Consider the following 22,646-nt stretch of genomic DNA (forward strand, 5'->3'; position numbering starts at 1 on the left):
ATTATAAATGCGATTAATGTATTACGGATTGCTATTAGTATTGTATTAATATCTGAAACGAATTGATTTTTTCAATTATTTATAGCAGAATACATGTTGCCAATGCGGATTAATGTAGATATAAATTATTTTATTATTATAGTATAGTTATATTATTAAGGTAAATTACTTTTCGATCGAAGTCGAGAATAATACATGAATTATGATCTCTTTCTTGTATATAATATATTAATTTTTATTTTAAATACACACATACATTATTACATGAGGTATCAATATCATTTACAAAAAACAGTTTTTTAAACTATTAAAATGCGAAAATAAAATACCAGCAATTGGATACAAAAATTTTCGACTTATTAAAATGATAAATTTTCGTGCATTAGATAATCATTATACGATAATGTCACACGTCGTATTATTTTTTTCTTAACTATTATCGTAATTATTAACGAAATGCATCATGATCATGTCGCAAAAAATAAAAGAACAATTTAGGAAAAAAGAATTATTTCCAGACGATGATAAAGACGTCAACACGTGCTCGTAACACGTATCATTTTGAAATTGAAGTATACCGCGGCGCAAAAAAAAAAATAGAGATGGATTATTATAGAATAATTTAATATTGTTTTGATCATTAAGTCATTATGTACATATTTTTTAACAAATCTGGAATCGTTCAAAATATGTATAGAATTATTAATCTCTTTCTCTTCTCTTTCTTTAAATATAGATAGGCTATCGTTGATATTGGTATTTGATATTTGTAATTTAATAATGTTTTCTTTTTATTAATTTATCAAAAATTTACATTAATTTCGTGTTTATTATTAAACTGCTCGTATCATTTAAATTGTTAGTGATAATTATTTTTATTTCATTAAATTAAAAAAAAATTATATATATATATATATATATATTCGATTCTATTATGTAAAATTTATTATAATGCAACTTTACATATGAACTTGTGTCAAATATGTAAGTTTTTAACGTATATACGATCTTATTTTACATTACATGATTCAAAAAAATAATCGAGAATTTTCGACCATTTATAGCGTTGGTTGCGTCTTTCAGATTAAATTCGTTGGTTTCGCGGGTATCGTCTGTAATTGTCATCTGCGATTCCCCGCACGCTCCGAATAGGGAGCGAAGATGACTTCCTGAGGTGTATTTCGTGCTTATGTCCCGAAGCGGGTTTACGATCGGTAAAGCGTATCCATGAGCATTCGTGCCTGATGTTGTGACGCGTTGCGCTGGTGGCAATGACAGCTCTCTGTTGACGACACGCGCTATTACATGACATATATAAAGCTAAACGAAGAGTATGCAGAATAAATTCTAAATCACGATCCAATTCTTGTCATCTGGCGTTAGTAAAAGGTTTCTGTAACAATAAACGAAAATTCAATTAGCTACTATCATTCATTATTTTCTCGTTTTCGAAATATATTTAATAATTTTTTTTAGATAAGTTTTTAATTAAGAATTTGAAAAGGATCGCGTATTCGAGATTAAATCTTAAATGAAGTATCGTGTGTATACATTTAATGACTTAAAATCACAAAGATACATTTAAAAAAATTAAACTTTGAAATGAGTTTTTTTTTTTTTTTTTTTTTTTTTTAAATGACTTTCTTCGAAATGAGAATGAAAATTTTAATTTTCTAACGATACAAAGATATAATTACACGAAACTAGATTTATATATTATTATTGTTTCCGATTCTATTAATAATTCGCATTATATTCGTAAAGCAACTCGTGTCAGAATCCGGCCGGTGCATGTTACCAAGTATATCGACTATGTTCTGTTACAGACATAATTTACAACCTTATAAATCCCATCTAGTCACATGTTGCAGAGGGTCGATGAGCCATTGTCCTTCCTGTCGTGCGCTGCTGTATTCCTTGCTTGAATACTACTACGAATTTATTGTTTCTTTACTCAAAACGCAATTAACAATATTTATTTATGGCATTACTTGCATCTGTCGCGGATCGGATGGAAATTATTCTGTATTTATATTTAAAAAATCCGAATATATTATATTGTATAATAAAAGTTCTCTTAAATTAACAAAAATAATAAATATTAAAATTTTTCTCTTTAATTTGTAAAATTCGAAGAAACATTTTGAAAATATTGAAGAAAACGTTAAACGAGATAATTAATTTTACCTACAAGCAATATGTATTACGTAAAGGATAAACACCGACTGTATATATGATATTCCAAATCGCGTGCAGTTAAATTTATTATTAATAATCGAAATAATATTATAGATGTAAATTATTAATCGAAATAATATTATAGATGTATCGCGAGGTATATATCAATTCTACACTATTAATGATCGAATATGCCATTATTAGATTTGATAATAATTCGTTTAAACAATGCAATTTAGCGGTGACGCAAATTACTATTAAATCGATGAGTATCAAATTATTTCGATCACGGTTATTTCCCCGTGAGAATAGTCATTTGGGGGCTTGCGCTTGACCGCGCAGTACCGTTGTACGCGATGTATCACGATTTATGATGCCTACAGGAACAAAGCTATGCAGGTATCGCATGGTATTCATCATTAGGATTGTTCAGTGAAAGGTTGTACTATCGCATGAATTTAAGCAATTTGCTGGGATACATGTCGATCCCCCTTTGATAGCGAGTACGAGCGCAGAGATTTCATGGGAATATCTTTAACGGATGTCTCGCGTACCAAGCTGATACAGTCTTCACAAAGGATATATCGACTGGAAGCATTATTTATTTTGAGCTCTGCCTTAGGAACGACTTTATTTACAATATAGGGATCATTTAAATCGCGTAATGGATGAATAGACGAAGCGAAGGGCGTCTAAAATATGTGAAAGTAAAAAAGGACAAATGCAAATGTTTGTATGTATCAGATATATTTTTCGGTCCTTTTTAAATGTGTCATATTTTACGGTTGTGTAAAAAAAAAGTAAAATATAAATTATATATGTTGCTTATGAAACATCTTATTTTGATAAAAAGCGTATGGTGATTATTATAACAGAGATCCACTCGGTAAATATACATATATTTAAGAAAGATCAACAAAATTCTTCTCATAATCCTTTCCGTGAAAATGCTTGTTCTTGCATGGATTTAGTAAAAAAGATTTTGCAAGAATTTTATGAGACTTTTTAATGTTTCATGTTGAGGTAATTGTTTGATTCGCGATAGAGTTGCTTTATTCGTGTGCCTTTCCTTGAGACTACAATGGAAAATTGTAAGCTCAGACATTTTCGTAAAAACGGAATGGATGAATCAATATGATCGATAGAAGAATTTTATCAATCAGACAACAATCTATTTTTATATATGCAAATGTATTACATATAAGTTTTATTTCTGTAAGGGACAGAAATTTTATTTATTATGCAACCAAAAAATTACACAGTTTAATATAAATACACTTGGCTGCATTTTATCTTCATATACTACTAGCTATATGTATAATGATACAGAGTAAGAAATTTTACGTTGAAATAAATGACAACAAAGATATTAAAATTTACAGCGTTAATAATATAATTCTTACAAAAATAAGAGATATAATATATAATTTCAAATAGCATAATTATATCTTACAAAAGTGACATAATATTTATTTGTTGCTTTAATCTCTCTTAGTATAGATCTATAGATCGTTGAATTTTTGAGAGTATTCGGATAACAGAGCGTAACAGTTTATGTCACCGCATACATAATGCATTGCCATGTTTGCCATGCGTTGTTCTCCATCGAACTTCATCCGCTATGTAGAACTTTAAGCCTTTGGGCAAAGCTCGAAATAGCTACGTACAGTCACGCACAGTTTCGCGAACTGCTAATGTTACTGCTAGTACGTCTGTTAATAGCACCACCCCGTCGTGCGTACCGTATACTCTCTATGTATATGCAATGAACCATAATCAGGAAAATGCATCTTTTATAATGGATTCCGCATATATATATATATATATATATATATATATATATATATATATATATATATATAGTGCATAAATGAGCTTCTATAAATTGCAGGCTAACTTGTTCCATATTCATCATATTAGTCTAACAATAAACAGTTGATATATAAGAATTAATATGTTTTTATATATGATATATTAGGATAAAAAAATAATGTTGCAAAAATGTATGCTTTTTATAAATGTTTTTATTCTAACAATAAAAGAAAGTTTATTATACATCTGGCTATATGTCACGTAAAAATAAATGTTCGCTAAAATTACCGATACACTATTACTATTATAAACTAAAATTTTCATATTAATATATCATATATATACATATAGAGTAAATCATGAAAAGATAACAACCATAATATAATATAATAAATGTTAAAATCATAATAAATGTTTAATCATTACAATGATAACTGTGAGTTCTATTGTAGATTTTGGTAGAAAATTAATTTAAATTTAATTCTGGTAAAAGTAGATACGTGTGTAAAATTTAATTATAAGATAAATTCATACATGCTAGAAATTCATTACATTGTATATGTGTTCCAACAGTGTAATCTTGCATTACTAAAACTTTATATTATTATGTTAGTTTGATATATAATTCCCGCAATCTTGTTAAAGGTTCATTAACTATTTCTTGAAGTTGCAAGATGACTTTGAAGCTTCGAAACTTCATCAATATATTAATAGTTTACAAGTTTGCTCGTGGAGTAAAATAATTTGCAGAAAGTGTATAACTCTCTCTCTCTCTCTCTCTCTCTTTCTCTTCTCTATATATAATAAATAATTACAATACTTATCACAATTTAAAAACTAATCTGACGAAACATTGTAATTAAGTTCCAGTATATCGCAATTATTATAACCAGAACGCTCTATTTTATAGCTCAACGATCAGATTATAAACACATAATCATAAATCGTCGCGATACGGTCGTGTATCTTATAAATTTGTGCGCTACGAAATGATAAACGTAGCATCATACGGACGTCCAACAATTTCCCAAGAGGCCAATACGTGTTCCTTGACAAATTCGATATCTTCGTATTTCGGCTCGTGCGCGTCACGACGCGCGTAGCGGCGATGTAAAAATCGATGCCCACGATCGAGAATCGTTGCTACCGGACTCGCAGACGTCACGTATGCCTTTTGTAGAAGCCGCCATATGACAATGTGTGCGTCGGCGAAGTTGTGCTCTATCCTTCTTTATCCGCTTCTTTCTTTCGCACATCCATGACGTCATCGCTACCCCTACCGTAGTCACCCGGTCACACTTCGACCCACGACGATCTATCTCTGTCTTCTTCCCCTTTTATCTCTCTCGCACGCATTTTCTCTCTCTCTCTCTCTCTCTCTCTCTATCGCAGAAAGAATCGCGAATCTGGCAGGGGTCGATACACCCCTGTCCCTACTCACACGATCCTGCTATCTCGACCGCCCCTGCGCGGTTCAACCGCGCACATACGGATTGGCGCATACGTACGCAAAAATTGCGAGAAAACGAGAGAGAGAGAGAGAGGGGGGGGGAGGCAGAGGGGAGGCAGAGGGTGAGCGAGCGAGAAAGCCAGAGGGAAAGAAAAGGACAAATGATAGTGGAAGAGAGGACGAGAGAAACAATGTATCGACAATAAAGAAGAAAAATGGAAAAGTTTACTGAAAGAAGCGAGAGAGGGAAAGGGAAGACTTGCACGCCGGAGAAAAGGTAGAAGATAAGTGGACAGTGCGATGTATATACATATAGGAAAACTTTGAAGCGAGACAAACGTGGCGAAAGGTGTTCTACCGTATGGAATAACTAGCACGTTAGAGAGAAAATAAGACAAATAAATAGCGTTAGAGCCATCACGTACTCGAAGATTCCGTTGGGATTATGAGAAGAAAATAAGGAGAGATATTCGAACCCGAATAAGAGTTAAAGATTAAAAGTAAAGAGACTTAAGCGACAGTAGTGGATAATAATGTAACGATCGTTACGGAGTGGCGGTACGAATAAATGAAAGAAAAAGAGAGAGAGAGAGAGAGAAAGAGAAAAGGATGAGAGGGGAAATTTATGGCCTTGCACGCTCGAAAATTCGACAAGGTCTAAAAAAACGAAGCGAAGTTGAGGCGCGGATAATGCAGGACGAGCGTCTAAAGAAGCGGTGCGATTTATGAGCGGAATATTAAAATGAGCGAGCGAGAGGAAACTAAAGAGGGATAAATATGCGCATCTCTCGAAAGTTTATCCAAGTGTGCGGGTAAGTGAGCGAAAATCGAAAACGATCTAAATGGAGCGACATAAGGAGGGACCATTCCCCGCGAACGAGAGACGCAACTGAAGCAAAGGGAGAACGACTAAAGTGGGTATCGACGAAAGTGGGACAAATAAATAGCATTAACGTGATCGCGTGCGAGCGAACTGATGGAGAGGAAGCAATCAGGATCAGGAAGTAATTCGAATGGATGGATAAGATGAAGGCGGAGAACAGCGTTATTGACGCTAGTAAATGGAGGTTAAAACATCGCGTAAACAATGATCGATAAAAACACAGAAATGACGATCGAACCATGGCAAATTTTTGACTGGAAGACGAGTGGGAATAGATGAAGGTATCAGATATTGACGTGGAGATAACGATGAATGAGAGAAAACTGAATCGCATTAAGTGATGGCGATGCCATTCACAAAGAGGATCGTTTTGCGAGTGAATAGCGAACCAAGCGATATGCAGCAAGATATATTTGCCTCTCTAACAGAATACGAATCAATCGCTTCAGACTTTTGAAAATGATGCAACGTTTGCTTTATATACAAGATATTCAATAGCATCATATATATATATATATATATTTTTTTTTTTTTTTAAATTTTGCTAGAAGGAGATCAAGAAATTGTTTGTCTTTAAGATCAGGATGATGGATTGATTCTGTGAGCAAATAATGTGCCGCCGTTAGCCCCAGTAAATTACATATGGAAGAGTAAATAGTGACACAGTTTAAGCACACAGTAAGGGTTGAGGGAAACTGAAGCGATTAAATAACAAAAGATGGAAAGAGCGGAAGGGGTGTCTTGGGGCGGCCGGTGACGCCGGTTTAGGTGCTGCGTGCGAACGCAATACGCACAGGAGCGCCCTCTGGTGTGACGTCACAAGGGCGGGGTTCTCTTGTTAACGGCACTCGGCGCTTGAATCAGCATCCGGCAAAAGAATGTGCAACATGTGGGACGGGCTGTTGGTCCAGACTCTATCATCGCACGGCACTGTCCCGAAAACTAACGTCGCTTTCTTCCAAGGAGCGTTGTCTTGCCCTTTGGCAAGTGGTCGCGACGATGTCAAGGGTAAAAAGTGGCCCACGTGCGCGCCGTCATCGTCGTCCTCGAGAGATGCTCGGGTTCATTGTTCAGTGAGCCCTCTTATTCCTCTGTTATCGCTTAACAGCGAATTAACCGCGGCCGATACTTTCGCGAATAAAAAAAAAAAAATTGCAAAATGGTCTTGATTTGTTTGCGGCAGTTACAACAAAGAGCGAGATAATCATAGAGTTAATGAGAAACACTTTAAATGTGCATGTTTGCGTGTCTTGCGTTTCACAGATTATTAAAAAATTATTGCGGGGATGAGAGATATTCTTGTGCGCGGGATGTATTACTTTAGTACTTGTCACTGCGGTCGAAGTAGAGTATTCCTTTTGATTAAATAAAGTTCTACGGAATACACTCTACCATATGTGGAATAACCATTGCGGGACTTGAATGGACGTAAGAGTAAAGTGTCGCATGTAATCAATTTTTTTTTTTTTTTCGCTGAAATGGAACTCGAATGCGGCAAGACATCCGGTACAAGAACCGGTTTGCCGTAAACGTGCTCGGCAATTTGTATTTTGTGGCGGAAAAGGGCCGTTTTCCGTCTAATGGCGCTTTTATCTGCGTTTGACAGTGCAGCGTCGGGCACTCCGTTGTCCGACATGTCTCCGAGTGCATTTATCGAAATTGTGCCTCAATTTTCCGCCCTTCATTCGCACGATAGATTGGAAGAGCGTGTGCCGAGATGGCACATTAGACACACCCAGTACAGACCGCACGTGCGAAAGGGTGCATACGGATCGAACGGCGGCAACTGTGGTAGGAATTTCCGTTTAACAGGATGTTCGAGATTCTTAGAACGTGGACGGCGACTTACATGGAAAGCGCACTCGCTCCGTGATATATATATGTACAAACGAGCATCGCGATCGGCTGCGAAAGCGATCTGATCGCTCCACGGAGATCGCAAAGAGGTATGTCGGGAAATCCTCGGCGCATCCCCGAAACTACGCCGGAAGATCGATCACGATCGCATCCGTGGGGGAGGCATCGTCGACCTCGAGGACGATTGCAACGCAATTGCGGAAGTAAATTCCGCGGTAGACGGAAATGGATGATTTGTTTCGAGCATGTGTCGGAAGCTCGGAGACACGGGGATGTAATAATGGAAACAGTTGAGAGACAGAGAGAGAAGGATCTATATCGGCATTTGATTAATGTATTACTTCTTAATCAGCTTAATGTATTACTTGCGTAATCAGCTCATTTCAATTTTTAATAAAGATACGACATGAAGACAAAATGGTTATCGTAACTTCAAATACTTTAATGTATCGTACCAAAATTTCGTTGAAGATGTATTTCCTTAGAAATGCGACTAAAAAAATATTTTTTTCGAATAAAAGATAAATTTCATATCACGTTAATCTATTGTATTTCAATAATATCCGTCGAAAATTTGTCTACGCTTGAAGAGAGAAATATAAAATGCTACATCAACCCTTGCGTATTTTCGTTAAGAGCCGCAGAATTCGTATTGATGACTGATTTTTTGTCGTTTTTACTATATGGGATAAAATGCTCTGTGTGAGAACTTTCTTTTTTAGTAAAATATACTTAAAAACTCGAACGAGTTATTGACCAACGGTGTAAATGCACTTTGACCTTAGTTTTTCTACCTCCCGGAATAATTCTATTGAAAAAGATAATGTAGAATTGTATTACATGCAGTCTAGTCTTGCTAACATATATTTTGTTTCTCATTGAATGTGCAACTTGTCAATCTCGTGAATTATTCTCGTGAAATAACAATTTTTCATTTATGTTTGTAATTTCCCAATGATATATATTATGATGCACAAGAATTAATTTTTTGAATAAACTTGTAATGATTAATAATAAATAAATGTTTTTAATTACAATTTTTACAAATATGGTCAACTTTGGGATTAGAATTTATAAAATTTAGTTTTAAATTACTACAAAATTAATTACAAAACTATTCGCGAGATATATTATTGCAAATCCAGATGCAAGACATATGATGTAAACAAAACAATTCACAACAAGTTATTATATTCTCAGGTGCAAAATAACACATTGTAATACTGCCCCAAATTGTTGCGAAAATATATATAAATTTCTCTTGCATTGACATGATTTGCATAAAGATAATGCAATCATCAACGTGAATAGATTATAATAATTCTTTATCGGAAGAAAAGACTTATAAAAAGAGAGAGAAAGCGCAAACCGTGTGCGGATACAAGATTTAATTAAATCGATCAATTACGCTTTTTTCAATTATTGTTAACTTTTTTGCAAAAAGAAAAAATATTTAACTTGTTTTTTTGCACATCTTAATAATATCTTGAAAAATTTTCTGTTATGTACGACGGAATATTGAGAGCTTGATCTTTTACTTTTATTAATCGGAGCCGACGATTAACACGCGAATTATTGAAGGACAATCGAGAGAATTTAATGAAATGATTCAGTTAGAGGCGTATCCACATCTCGGCCCATCTCGTCGTTTCTCTCGATAATGTACTCAATATTAAGGAATTATGTGTCACTTTTCTTATATCTTTTCACATCCAGCAAAATTGTACGATTAAATCGCGATGACAAATACGCCATACGCTATCTCGGTCATATATCATTTTATTGCATTTTCAATATTGCAATTTTGATCGCTATTTGCCGATGATATATTTGTTGCATGTTTCTGTATTATAATAAATTCAGGTCATGACGCAAATATTTGCAAATATTTTCGACACGCGTCAAGTATCAGCATAATGGGCAAAATGGGAATTTTCCTTGACAGATGCTTATTAAAATATGCGTGCACTGTTTGTATTATTGGCTCTCTACCATTCGCCCGATGTTTCCGAGAAGTCAGGTGTGAAGTTTATGTGTACGAATTAAGAATTACAAAATTCAATATGCAATATTTCTTTTCCTTGTTTGTATTGTACATATACGGCAGACACGTATGAATATTAATTGAATAAATATCCTGCTATGAAACTGTAACTAAACATTTTATTTTGTTTATATAAACATAATAAAATGATATAAATTTTTCGATTGATATTCAAAAAGAATTGAAGAAGTCGCGTTTACAAACCGCTTTAAATGTGGAAGCATTTATTTCAAAAATACATACATGCTAGAATAGTATTCTAAAAATGAAATAGAATTAATATTTGAGCCTATTGCATTTTCATGAATCCAGCGTGTGTAAACGGATATAAATACAGTTATCGCATAACTTATAGGATATCTCTTACGCTTAATGAAAATTATATAAATCTACCTGATCTAATTTTATTTCGCATATTCGGGCGCAGTATATTTGCGTTCTGATATTCCTGGAAACATCTGCGAGTAATAATCATCAATGCGATATGTCTACAAATTTCTCGGAAGCATAGTCGTTTCAAAGCGTTCGATCATCGATTGATATTGGCATATTCTCAGACTTACTTCATACAGAATACGAAATGATCGGCAACGCAATTGCGATTATTCTACGGATTTTGATGCGATTGATATTCCGATAGGATGGCATTGTTAATATTTATGAAATATATACAGCATTATTCCAAATATTCATCAATGAAAATCACTAACGGTAGATTTTTACAGCACGTATAAGATCTTTTTTCTGACAAATTTTTTGAAGCATATGCTCTGGGATCTATTATTGATGTCGGACAGCATGTACGTCGCCCAAATTCGAATACGTCGAGAACACGTTCCGCTTGATCGGTAAAAGTCACCGATCGAATCAGCGGAATTGCTAACTGGCACTTTGTCGCAATCGAATTTGGTAGAGAATCCGAGGAGATTCAATGCGCGCGTATATGTGTAGTGTCTCGACATAAAGACAGGGCCGAAAGGGAGGACTAGTTCGTAACTAGTTTCTCGGCCATGGTTGCATGTTCTCGAGAGAGCGAGAACAATGTCGATACACGTGCACGACGTCTTTCACCAATGGTCACGCCAACGCGCGAAGGGAGCCACGGACTTGCATGTCGCCCAGTAGAGAGTTACGACGATATCCCGAACTTACCCGAGAGAAACTTTCGGCAAAGAGGCGGACAGAGAAAGACTAAGAGAGGTAGGTACAGAGCGGAGAATAACAGACGAGCAGGCGGTGCCGAGTACCGAGTGCCGAGTCAACGTTGACGTGGCAGAATCAAGAAGAAGAACGGAAATATTGTATATACGCGCGTTATCTTCTCGCTTTATCGGATCTACATGTATGTAATATATCGAGTTAAAAGCCGAACGAGGTTTGGAAGGTTTCGAGCCTCTCGATTGGGGTTGCTGACCCGGCATCCCAAGTCGATAAAGTGCGTAAATTAATTGCTCAGCTTTATATAGCTGCAATTGCATTTCTTCGCACGTTATATTATATTACAACGAAGTTTATAATTGCTTTTCTAATTAAAAAGACATCTGTGATCAATTGTAATATCTTATAAAACGTGAATTTTAAACTTAAGCGATATTAACATTTTTACAAGTTTAATGCTAAAATCTTTATCGATATCATTACAAACTACATTGTACTTAATGTTATTAATTAAGCAGCTGCGGTTATAATAAAAAAAAATTTCTTTTCTTCGTATAGATAATGTTATGCAGCGGCTCGTTATCTAGTTCAATGATCGACATAAGGACAGTAGAAAGTTTGTTAATTTCAAAGTTCTTTAATCAATCCATTGACAGGCTGTCTTTGCATCGCATTAACTTGAGAAATATGTTAAAACGCGTTATCGAATATCCGAATATGATTTACCGATGAAAACAATAGAGGTGAATTAAAAGAAATATATTAAAATGGCTATTTTAATAAAAGAAAGGTCAGACATATCTTTTCCAACTTTTATAATGGACAACTTTTGGATATACGATGCAATAATTCAAAATACATGACCGTTTGCAAGTTTAGGAGTTGAAATAGCCTCAATGGTAAATTGAGGTATTCGATTCGAAAGAAGAAATAGTCAGACTTTGTAATAAATTATAAAAATATGCATTTTTCCAATTAATTAAATCCGGTATCTATAGAAACATATATTTTACAATATTTTTCATCGCATACATAATATGATAATATGAATTTAATATAAAATGTAATTTCTTTGGAAAAGATAATATCTATATATGTTTTGAAAAATATTGTCGAAGATTTTCTTGAAGCAAAATCATGCCATCGAATTTTTCTCTCAATAGTAGTTATCGACTCGGGAAAGGAAGGGGCGTGGATCTTTTTATTGACTCCATTTTCAACAGAAAAATATTCTTTCTTTAGAACGAGTCGCGAGATCGAAGTAACTTTTACTGTAGAAAAATCCAATATTTATTTGATAAAATAATACTGAGTTTTTTCATCTATAAAATTGGATTATAGGAAGGGATCAAAATTCTGCTCGGCTGAATTAAGATTATCGGCCAGTGCAGTTTCTATAAAAGAATCGAGTATGCAATTTCTGTGAAATGCAATGAAATATGGTTATAGATAATGCAGAAAACATGAGTTTGGGGTTTAAAGCGAAAACACAACACTCGTGAGTTTGCAACTTGTAAATTTCAAAGTGAGGTTGCTGTTTCTAATATTATCTGCTTTGATATGGAGCATATATAACAATCGATAGATTCGAGACGTAGAAAATATTTACGTAAAGGCAAAGTTAGACTAAACTTTAGGTGGCGTAAAAATATTTTAATATACTTAGAATATATGTAGATTTGAACGTATCACACTTGCGCTTCGTTATCCGACAATGGAATGCATTTCTAGTAAATAAAAAGGATGTAAACAGAATGCAAAAATAGAAGCTCGGATACGTGTATTAGTGTGCATAAATAATAGCATGTAAAGAAACAGTTATCAAATATATAAATTGACAATTAAGTCAAATATATAATATCAAGCTAATATTAATTTTTATAAAATGAAACATGAAATCTGTATTCCTTCCTGATCAAAATTTATCTTGTTAGAAAATTGTAGCAACAGAATCGATTACACTGACATAACACAATGATGTGGAGTTTACGATAATTTCGCTTCGGTGTCGTTTTTAAAGATCTACAATTATATTTTACCACTTGAAGCGAGAAAACAGTAAGCGGCCTTATTTTGTTATCGAAAATAATGGAATTGTTCTTTTGTGCTTTTTTTTTTGTATTTTTTTTAGATTATTTCTTTTACTTTGATTTCTCTGTCATGAAAGATTATGCGTTTGTATCAGATGTAAATTTAAATAGAAATCAGAAAAAAAAAACACTCTATGCATCTCTTTACCAATCGCATATTTTTTGCAGACAGTAATAATTCTTTAGAAAACGGGAGTTGTAAATCCATAAATTTTTAAATTATATTTTATACAATATTTAAGCGCCAATTTACTTTTTTCTCTCCCATATTACTCTTGGGAATAATATAATGGCAACACATCACTATTCATAATTGTGTATAACTGCGTTATACAAAGTATAATGCAATTAATATTTTTCAGTTGAATTTATGTTATATCGTGATTTAATATTTATTAGTGTAATATCTTCCATTTGTTCTTTTATGTCATATATATTTTCTCAGTGTTCTCATTTCTCCCTGATATGTCGGAAAATCATTTGTAATAATCAAATATATAGATTTAAATTTTGTTACCTTCATATATGAAGAGAAGAATTGATTAAAAACCGATTGTTCTTTCTAATATTGTCGGTAACTGATGCACGAAGCAAATTATTGAAAGTATATAAAAGTAGGTATCTCCTCTTTACTTCAGATATAATCTCGCCTTTGTGTTTCAGGTGTATATGATTATAGGAGAATTTTACAATCACTTAGGCAAATAGATATAGAAACATTCTGACAGATTATTAAAAAAAAAAAAAAAAAGGTGTAAAGTAATATAATCATAATAATCATATCATTATAAACATTAGACGCTTTTATAATTCGAGAAAAATTCGTGTTCGTGATAATGATAATTACAGAGCGTTCATATAAACACAGCAGCGGCAATAAAAATATGAAAGGCACAATGGCCGATGTGAGGACATTCTAACTGATGTTACTCGTGACAGAATAACGGAGTGGTAACATATTTCCGTTACGGAGACCGATCGGTCGATGGTCCAAAGTCGACTGTCATTCCGCGACGGTGCTGTCGGATACTGGTGGCGTCCCGACGCTTGCGCCCCAGGTTCCGCGACTCAGACGGCGCCCCGACGCTGGTACCGTCGAACGAAGCGATCGGTCGGGCCGACAGTCAGCTTCCAGTGAGCCAAGCAAGCTCTCTTTCCCTCCCTAACGCTCCCCCCTTTCACATATACATGTACACGCGTACAGGATATACGGCACACCGATATACACATACACGTACGAGGCAAACGTATACACGCACACAGAGGGAAAGAGAAAGAGAAAGAGAGAGAGAGAGAGAGAGAGAGAGACAGACAGACAGACATATACACATAGACACGTGCGCACGTACATTCTCACACTCTCTCTCTCTCCGCCGACATCCTGCGTGAGTCTCCATCCACCGAACGACACGAGAGGGAGTCCGAGTTCCTGGCTCGTCCCTCACGGCTGCAGTGCGTTTCTAAACATCCACGAGACAACCTCGAACTACTCGCACGCACGCACGCATGCACGCACACGGTGTTGAAGAGACACGAGGACAAACGAGACGTTCCCGAGGCTTCTCGTGGTGCTGAGAAGTCGACAAGTTGGCTGCTGGACAGCCCGCCACGCGACCGTATCGTTGATATCAACACAAATGCCGTAATTCGTAATATCCTTTCCTAATCCTCCGTTTAATTCTCTGTCATTTATCTGGTCACATATTAACCCCTTCTGTCTCTCAGTATCCGCGAGGTAATCCAAATGCCGCGAAAAGCCTCCGCTCGCAAACCAGGCTCGCTCGAGTGAACTGTGCTGACTGTTTAAAAAAAAAAAAAAAAAAAAAAAAAGTTATACCCGTGTTTGTGGGAAGACCCCGTGAGACGAATCGTGCTCCAATCGAAGTGCGCGAATTGAATTCCGTTTCGATAATGTCGTTTTGCAACGCATTCGATTCGCAACTCCGATTTTGGTGTTGGAGTATTTGAAAGAGAGAGGCAAAACAAAATCTCTTCGAGGCTTTTTAAAAACGCGATGCTAAGCACATAATACGGTATCGCTGAAGTTTTTTTGCGTGACTTTCGTCGCCTTATATAGATTGAGCCCTGAGTAAATACAAGGATAGGAAACATACGTACGCGAAAATAACGATCCTCGTAGAAAACGAGACGCGCTCCGTCAGAAGCGAAATGTCTCAAGTAAAAGCTGATCTCCGATATTGTCAAAGCCGATGGAAAAGGTAGCACCGTTAAATCGTCAATCGGATCAAAATCAATCGAGTGGCATCAAATCGAAAAGGAAAGAATCAAGAATTGTTGACTACTTTGACTCGCTTCGAAATAGAGACGGGCGCTATATAAAAAGACTTACAAATCGGATGAAAGCAAGTTCGCAGCAAGGAGAAATTGGAGGAGGACTCTTTTACCGCGTCAAGAACCGCCAAATCCAAAAAGTAGTTCGAGCGAAGGAACGTCCGACAAATATCACGAACTGCCATTGAAAATCTCAATATTCTCGGGGACAACGAATGATATTTCGATACAAGGACTAGCATGCGACATTAATGAGATAAATACAATATTTTCACATTAATTATCTATTATTGTTGAGACTGTACAGTGTGTTTTGCGGTAGACAAATATAGATTATTCGAAAACGTGAGTGAATTCGTAAACGGGTCTGCTTAATCCGATGACCTAGTGCCGTATGAAGGAGGGTTAGAACGAGAGACAAGTAAACCGGACGCATTCTGAAGTAATGAGGTTTAATGACGTGTAAATAGGTGTAAATATATAGGGAAGTTGTTATATTATATTAAGGCGCGTAATTTCTTTAAAGCAAAAGAGCAATTCTACTTTATTTTTTCTTCTCTCTCTCTCTCTCTCTCTCTCTCTCTCTCTCTCTATCTCTCTATCTATCTATCTATCTTTCTCGCTTGCTCTCGATCTTGCTCTCCATATTTCTCTATCTTCTTCCTCTCTTTGCTTCTCTCTATCATTATATATATATATATATATATATTGTATATTAAGTATTAATTATCTCACACTTTATATCTCTATATATGTTCTATATTCGATAATAGAGCTTAGAGATTAAGAATATACAATCGATATATCGCTAATTTCGTGTAATTCCGCTTCCGTTGTTTACGGAAGCTTATTAAAAATAAGACACGCACACACATACAATTCGCGAGTAGTACCTTTAAACTCGCATTAATACACGTTATACATATTACATATTACGTGTAGCGTATATAAATACGTGTACATAGTTCTACAATCTATAATCTCTGTCGTTGTAATAATTTTTCGTCAAAGTGTCTTCTCGCTGATTTTGTAGTATTCGAAAAGCAGGTCGGAGCAGTACGGGTATCCAGCGCTTAGCCTTTTAGCCCCGACGCGATAATTAATTAGCTCGCGGGCATCGTTAGAGTGAAACAACGTTGAGCCGCTCGTAGAACTCGAGGAAAGAAAGCGAGAGAAGAAGCGACGGGGAAATCGCATTTCCCCGTCACGTAGGGAGAAACATACGAGCGCGTAATCAATTATCAAGATTTGCACGAAATCACGACTCGCGACCGTGTCAAAACGTCTATCGTCTTGCGAAATTACTTTGGGGATCTATGCTAGTCCTAAAGAGAAATTTTTTTTACGATCGTCGACACTTTCTCAAGAAAACTTTTCTCGCTTTATTTGCCTCCAGGCTATGTAGGCTGCTCAAGCTTAATGTAAAGGAAAGGTAAAAAAATAACGGGGACCAATTTTTTACTCTTATTCTCATATAAACTATCCCTCTTCCTCTCTCTCCTTTTCTATCTTATCTATCTCTTTCTCTTTCACTTTCTCTATCTACCTTGATATTCTTAACTAAATCGTCCACCGGACTATCCATAAATCTCTGTACACTCTGTCCGTGTTAAGTCTGTTGTGGACCAGTGAACGCAGGAAATACGAGAAACGGAGTTGCGACTCATGTAAGCAATAAATCAGAGACCAACTACGTATCACCACGGCACCGAAGAAGTAACGTAAATAACGTTACAACAGCACGAAACCGAAGGTGTCAATCACGCCGAAAATTAGTTAAAGTTAAGCTAAACTAGATTCTAAAAAATTTGGTCCAATAGAGAAAAAAGCGATTGCCGAAGACGAACTTTACTCGCACTTTTTAGCTACGCTAGGCAAGGATATAATACATGCGCGAGTGCTAGTGTAAATCCTAAAAAATTACACGAAATTGTAACGGCACGAGAAACTTTTAATTCGAGCAAAAGAAAGATAGGTCGAAAAATACTTTTCTGATCGAGCGCGGTATTATCGATAAATTTAAGTCATTCCCTCGAGATACGCATCGATTAGATACAGCGTGGAAATCAAGAAAAACTGATTTCAACTGAATTGTTCGATCCAAAGAGACGATCCCGAACGAGAGACAACGGCTTCCACAGGAACGAACCGAGGGGACGAGGAAGAGCGCGTGTGGCGGCATTTGCGTATTCGACAACGATGGTATTATCCTGAAACGGGCATGACGCCCTTGGCCTCGAGATGCGACGAGACCACCACCCTTCTGTTATTGCTGCTACTCGAGCTGGCACCCGGGGCACGTTGCTATTCGCGCGCAGCCACGACCTCCGCTTCATCTTTACCGAGATAGCATCTACAGTCCCCGGCGAGGGTGCGAGTGATGCCGCTACTCGGCAGCATCATGACCATCGCCGTTGATAGTCCGACAACGGCGTCCACGAGCGTCTTCGAGGGGAACATGACGTGGTCTCGACCAATCAATGGTGGCTTTACGTTTTCGAGTAACGAGGCCCACTCTACACGTGCGATCCCGTACGGTGAGCATCAGGCCGTGGCAACTATCAGCGATCGTGTTAATCGCCTCCACAGTGGCGGAGGTGCCGAGACAGAAGCGAGCGAGAACGCTGCTAGAAACAACGAAAAATACACCGAGGGTGGCGAGCGTGGCATCGCAACGAAGAGAAAGGGCGACGTGGCGGCGAGAAAGAAAGCTTCCCACCATTGCGGCCAGACTTCAGAAACTCGAGTTTGTGGCAGGAACACCGTAGGAGCGACAAAGAGTGGGGAAACTGTATTTACTGGCGAACAAAACGTGGCAGGGATAGGCACTGGAGGTGGCGGCGGTGAACAAAGTGTCGACGGCATAGGCAGTACTAACGATAGTGTAAGTGTGAGTACAGGTATATCGAATAGCACGGAGGAGGGAGTCGCGATAGAATACGAGAAAGGTCTGTTGCTCTTTGGTTTTAGCGACACGATGGAGGACACGATCGGTTCGTTCAATGACTCGTTCAACACGAGTCATCGTCATTCTTGGAACCTTAGCTTGTATAACGATACTTTGATCGTTCTGGGTAAGGGTCTGTATCCGTCGGGATATACCCTTCCGCACATTGTACTTGCGTCTATCCTGGCGACCATGCTGATGATCGTAATTGTTGTTGGAAATATGCTAGTGATAATCGCCATTGCCACGGAAAAGGCACTCAAGAATATACAGAATTGGTTTATAGCCAGTCTCGCGGTAGCGGACTTCTTTCTCGGCCTCGTGATCATGCCATTCTCGCTCGCTAACGAAATCATGGGCTACTGGATCTTCGGATATTGGTGGTGTGACATTTATTCCGCCATGGACGTGCTGCTGTGTACAGCCAGTATCATGAATCTGTGCCTCATCAGCCTGGACAGATTTTGGAGCATCACCCAAGCGGTCGACTATCTGAAGAAAAGAACGCCGGCTAGAGCGGCGCTTATGATCGCTCTCGTCTGGCTGTTATCGGCGCTCGTTTGTATACCTCCGTTACTCGGGTGGAAAAGACCCACTCCGGAAGAAGAGTATCCCAAGTGCAAGGTGAGTCGACATTTTATTAAACAGCGAACTGTTACATATCAATTTTAATTATACATTATAATATTAATCGTTATACCTCAAAATGTTTAATTTGAGCGATAAATAGTGCTCGCTCGTAAGCCGATATCGCGCGTAGATGTTGCGTAAGCGTTATATGGAATTACATAAATCGCTATATTGGAAACACGGAAAATATATCGGCATATCGGATTAAGTTTCTCTGATGAATCGGAAAATTGAAGTATCTCGGCAAAGGTTTTGACGAACGTCACTTACAGTTCTAATCGTTTATTTGTCTTCTTTCGTTATTAGATTATCGCAAGCAAAAAATTGTTAGAGCGATGAGGTCAGCATCGGAATTCAATTACTTTAGGCAATCAGAATTTTTTCGCGCTGTATATGTCAGAGGCAAGGAATGAGTTAAAATTAAGAAAAAGTTTACTTTTCAAAATCAAATTAGAAATAAAACAAATTTAAAAAATTTCCTCTTTCATATAATATTTAATCGTTTAATTTATTCGCTCTTAACTTGATCAAGATGGATAAAATCTTGATTACTTTTTATAACAGTATTGATAATTTTTCGAATTTTTATTTAACTTTGTTTTATATTTATCTTATTTTCTACATAAATTCTATCTCTACTGTAATAATTAACAACAATTATATTTCACGGAGTATAATTTTATTTTCTTTATGGGGCATTTTTTTTTATTTCACGAGTAATTTGACCTGCATGATTGGCATTTGATATACCTCGATAAGTATGGATTAATGGCGCCGCGTTTAAAGCACTTTGATGAATTCGTTCATGCGCAAAAAGAAGCATCGTAACATTATGGCTCGCCATTATATAAAAGATGAAGCATTAAGCAGGCCCCCACCCTCTAGAGAGACCGTAAGAGGAAGCACGATATAAAATTTGCGATGCATTTTTACCTTTAAGATCTTCTTCATCCGCGTATATTACTGTGCTAGTGAGTAGCCTAAAAGGCAATGTCCCCAATATATAACCAATTTCCAATCTGAATATTTCCATGCGACGTATCCTGTCGCATACACGCGAGAAGGAAGAAAGTAAGATCTGGAACTTAGGCAACCGGAGTCTTCCATGCATCAGAGAAACCCACCCTTATCCCGAATCCCTTGAATCTCGTTCACGCTGATCTCCACAAAACGGCACTGTGAATTGGATTCCTATTCTCGACAGTTCCATCTACTGAACTGGTATACTGAAATTCATATCCGGTTCTCCACTATCTTACAATATCAATTGCATAAACTTTGTTATTTACTATTAGTAATTTTTCTAAAATGTTCTCTAAAACGTTGATATAATAAAAAAAAATGCGATTTCATATTCAAATAATGATTAAATTTAAGTAATATCGTTTTGGATATATATATCGAAAAAAATTTGAAAAATATTAAAACGATATAAGATATATTTTATTATAATTTAGATATTTATTCTAACATATATGGTATATTATAATTATTTTTTGCAGTAAGTGTACATATATAAATGCTTACTATAAATTTTCAGTATTTATCGCTCAAAAAGAAGGGTTGGCGAGTCTTTTCATCATTTATTACAGTTTCTTACGATAGAAAATACATAATCTAAGAGAGAAGAAAAAGTGCTTTTTCGCGCTATTATAATTGCACACGCTGGCGCATGATTGAATGTACCCTTAAACTTCCAGCGGAACTAATTACCGGGTATAATTGAGCTATACATTCCTATGGCATATAGTTGCGAAACTTGTTTGCCGTGCGAATCGCTATGATGGATTGTAAAGCATTTTGCAAATGCGCGAATTCACGTATACCATATACCTTCATTGTTTCTAGATCTGCATAAAACACATTCAGATATAAGTTTAATAACGGTAAACAAGTTGCATACTTTTCTCATCAAATCGTGTAAATTCTAGATGAGCTATTATTATCTGTTTAAGTTTAGTAACGTTAATTGTATGGAAAAGTATTATATTTAAATTTTTTTTTTTTTTTGCAAGATGATAGAGCAAAAAATAGCAGGGAAAGGAAAAGTGTAAACTCGATTACGAGTTGAAAGCACGATCTCTTTGCTTGGTATTTGAATGAAGCGGCGTATCGTGACGATGGAGGAGCGGTTATTATGTGCACGAAAATCGAGTTCGTCACGAAGACGTGACGAGTGGAGATCTCGAATACATACATCGACTTTACGCGAGGTTGAAGTGTGTCGTTTAAGGATCGGTTGGATCTACAAATGACATGACGTATTAAAAAGGGTTGAAATTTGATTCTCGGCCGTAGATTAATCTGCCACAAAGAATTCAATGCACTGCATTGCAATGTCAGTCCCTCGGTATGTGTATCGCATCTTGTAGACATATATACAATGTACATTAAAAATGCGTTACATCTTATCTGACAGATCTATCTTTAATATAAGAAAAGATAAGAAAATAAGAATTCTGCCTTACAAACAACGATAAAGAGCCAATTTTCTTTTTCAATTACGTGATCATTTGATTAAATTTCTAAATGAAAATAGAATTGTGATTCATTCTATCATATACTGAATAGCGATCGTGTGTTTGATTAATTTTCACGTTTTATCAAAATAATTAAATTGTCAAATCATCAAACAAGAGGATTTAAATTGTCTTAATATATATTAAAATATATAATCGTATAATAAAATATGTATCGCATCTCGATATTATCTATTATTGTTTAGATTGTAAAATACTTCTTTTTATATATTTACATTTTTTATAAAAACACAGTGGGACATTTGTGCTACATTGCAAATTATATGTATATATATATATTATCATGTAAGTAATATAAATATATTTTATTTGTTATATATTTTTTTTTTTTGCTTGTTATCTTTTAACCGCACGAAGAGATGCATTTTTCATTTTTTTAAATATTTTTCTTTTAAAAGTGCCCTGGTGAAAAGATGACACGCGAATATCAGTTAAAGTGCATTTTCCTATCTTTTTTTGCTCCACTACTTTCCGTTGTACTTGTCATTATGGATCTGACAATCTTGTTCCACGATTTCTTGCTCTCTTACACGTCCTTTCTTCTCACTCATCCGGCCAAAGACACGATGTGAGGGCCTCCCAACCGACGATATTGCCATTGGATTTTTCTGACTGGTGACAAATGGAAGAACGACAAGTACCGTGCGACTGGAACGAAGGGGCGGACGATCGCAATCATCGCACTTTAATCTTTTAATGCGATTAGATTGGCGCTTCTTTGGCTATTAACAACGGCGGATGGAAAGCGCGATTTGTCTTCTTCAC

At 36.1% G+C, this 22,646-nt stretch overlaps 1 protein-coding gene across 1 annotated transcript in view; it reads left to right on the top strand.

The window, feature by feature from the left end:
* The first annotated feature begins 14,621 nt into the window (after window positions 1-14,621).
* Octalpha2r (alpha2-adrenergic-like octopamine receptor) overlaps window positions 14,622-22,646 on the top strand; it is a 109,560-nt gene continuing 101,535 nt past the window's right edge. The window contains exons 1-2 of the mRNA XM_070308583.1: window positions 14,622-16,206; window positions 17,871-19,335. Coding sequence (XP_070164684.1) covers window positions 18,145-19,335 — 1,191 coding nt within the window. The 5' untranslated portion in view covers window positions 14,622-16,206; window positions 17,871-18,144. The remainder of the gene's footprint in view (window positions 16,207-17,870; window positions 19,336-22,646) is intronic.

This window comes from Polyergus mexicanus, unplaced genomic scaffold, assembly GCF_030449975.1.
Source record: "Polyergus mexicanus isolate NDT 795.1 unplaced genomic scaffold, iyPolMexi1.0 SCAF_16, whole genome shotgun sequence".
Lineage (NCBI taxonomy): Eukaryota > Metazoa > Arthropoda > Insecta > Hymenoptera > Formicidae > Polyergus > Polyergus mexicanus.